The 1,529-nt window shown below is 65.3% G+C and overlaps 1 protein-coding gene across 1 annotated transcript; it reads left to right on the forward strand.

Annotated features, from left to right (window-relative positions):
* Positions 1 to 143: 143 nt before the first annotated feature.
* On the forward strand, positions 144 to 1,360 carry H696_00146 (hypothetical protein; the record flags this gene model as incomplete). Its single annotated transcript, XM_009493981.1, has 4 exons — positions 144 to 352; positions 507 to 645; positions 782 to 1,208; positions 1,296 to 1,360. The coding sequence occupies 4 exons, from the start codon at positions 144 to 146 to the stop codon at positions 1,358 to 1,360; spliced, it is 840 nt and encodes a 279-aa protein (XP_009492256.1).
* Between the last annotated feature and the right edge of the window lie 169 nt (positions 1,361 to 1,529).

A 1,529-nucleotide genomic window follows, 5' to 3' on the forward strand; every position in this document is an offset into this window, starting at 1 on the left:
CCCCCCCCCCCCCCTCGCGCCGGGCCCATGCTAACCGTTCTTCCCGGCCTCGCTCCCTCTTTTCCTCCCCTTCCATCCTAGTCACCTTCCTGATCTACTTGATCTTTTCGCTGGCCTCCTCGGCATGTCTGCCATCAACCAGCATGTACGATGCGGTGTGCTTCCCCTTCGGGGCGGCCTTGTCGGTGGCCAAGTTCCTGATCAGCGCCTTTGTCCTGGTGTACCTCTTCGCCACGTACAATTGGCTTGGCCGGCTGATCGCCGCATCACTGCCCACAAGCGGGCGCGGTGGCTCGGCATCCGGCTTCACCGACAACATGCGGTCCATCGGTCGGAAGCGGCGCCTGATCAAGTGCGTGAGCCCCTTCCCTCTGCCTCTCTTGTCCTCTCCTGCTCGTCCATCCCCCCTCTCCCCCTTGCTTTATCCTTTCCCACCGGCTGACCACGATCCTGCACCCTTTCGGCCCTGGTCTTTCCGGCTCCCCACTCTCTTCACCTATCCCCAGTGAGCTCATCTCCGTGTCGGTTGTGCATTTGATTTTGCCGATCTTCATCACCGTCTGTCGAATTGGCCTGGTTCCCTGGTTCGCCGGCCATGCCATTGAAGTGGTGCAAGAGCTGCTCTTCTTTGGTGTGACGCTTTTCGTGCGTTTCTCTTCCTCCCCTTGCCCCTCGACCGTGCGCGATTGCCCCGGGTGGGCGCCTGGCTAACCCTCCTCCTTGGTAGATCCTTTTTGCCTTCCGCCCCGCCCGGCGATCTCTCTTCCTGACGTACAGCCAGACGGAGACCAGTCGGCGTGTACGGGAAATGTCGGCGGCCCTTCGGTCCGAGGATGGCTCGGGCGATGGTGCTGATGAACGCCAGCCGCGCCTGACGCCGGAGCAAATCCACGCCAGTGCGGTGGCTGCGGTGGCTGCGCTGGAGCAACAGCGCCAGGCAACCGCGCCAGCGCCACCCGGGGCCGCCTCTGAGGCTCCCCCCTCCGGGCCGAGTGTCGACCATGCCGCTGAAGATGCGGCGGATGACATTGCCGGCGCGGAGGCTGACACTATCTTGGCCCATGGGCTGCGCCAGCTGCTGGGCGAATCTGCCGCCGAAATGCCCGGCCCCGCCCCGACCGAGCCGATGGCCACAAGCCCCACCGCTGCCATGGATCTGGTGTTCGCCGGTGGTTCGGACGCCGGGCGGCCGCAGCTCCAGCCGTATGGTGCGTCTTCAGTCTCCTGCCCTTCGTCACCTGCCCGGCCATTGCCGCCCCCCGCCGTCCCGCCCGCTCCCTGACACGACGAGGCAGAGCTCTCAAGTGACTCGGCATCGACGTCCTTCTCATCGAGTCACACCCTGCTCTCGGACACCTAGTCATCCAGGGCCGGCATCCTTGTCGCATGCGGCATCGCCTCCTGCACGAGGGGGGAAGAAGGGGGAGAGTGCGCGGTCTTGCACAGTGCAGTGGCCTCGCGCGGCTCGTCCCCTGGCTCCCCCCCCCCCCGACCACCACCACTACCACCGAGAAAGGACCACCCCTGCC

The sequence above is a fragment of the Fonticula alba genome, assembly GCF_000388065.1.
Source record: "Fonticula alba strain ATCC 38817 unplaced genomic scaffold supercont2.1, whole genome shotgun sequence".
NCBI lineage: Eukaryota > Rotosphaerida > Fonticulaceae > Fonticula > Fonticula alba.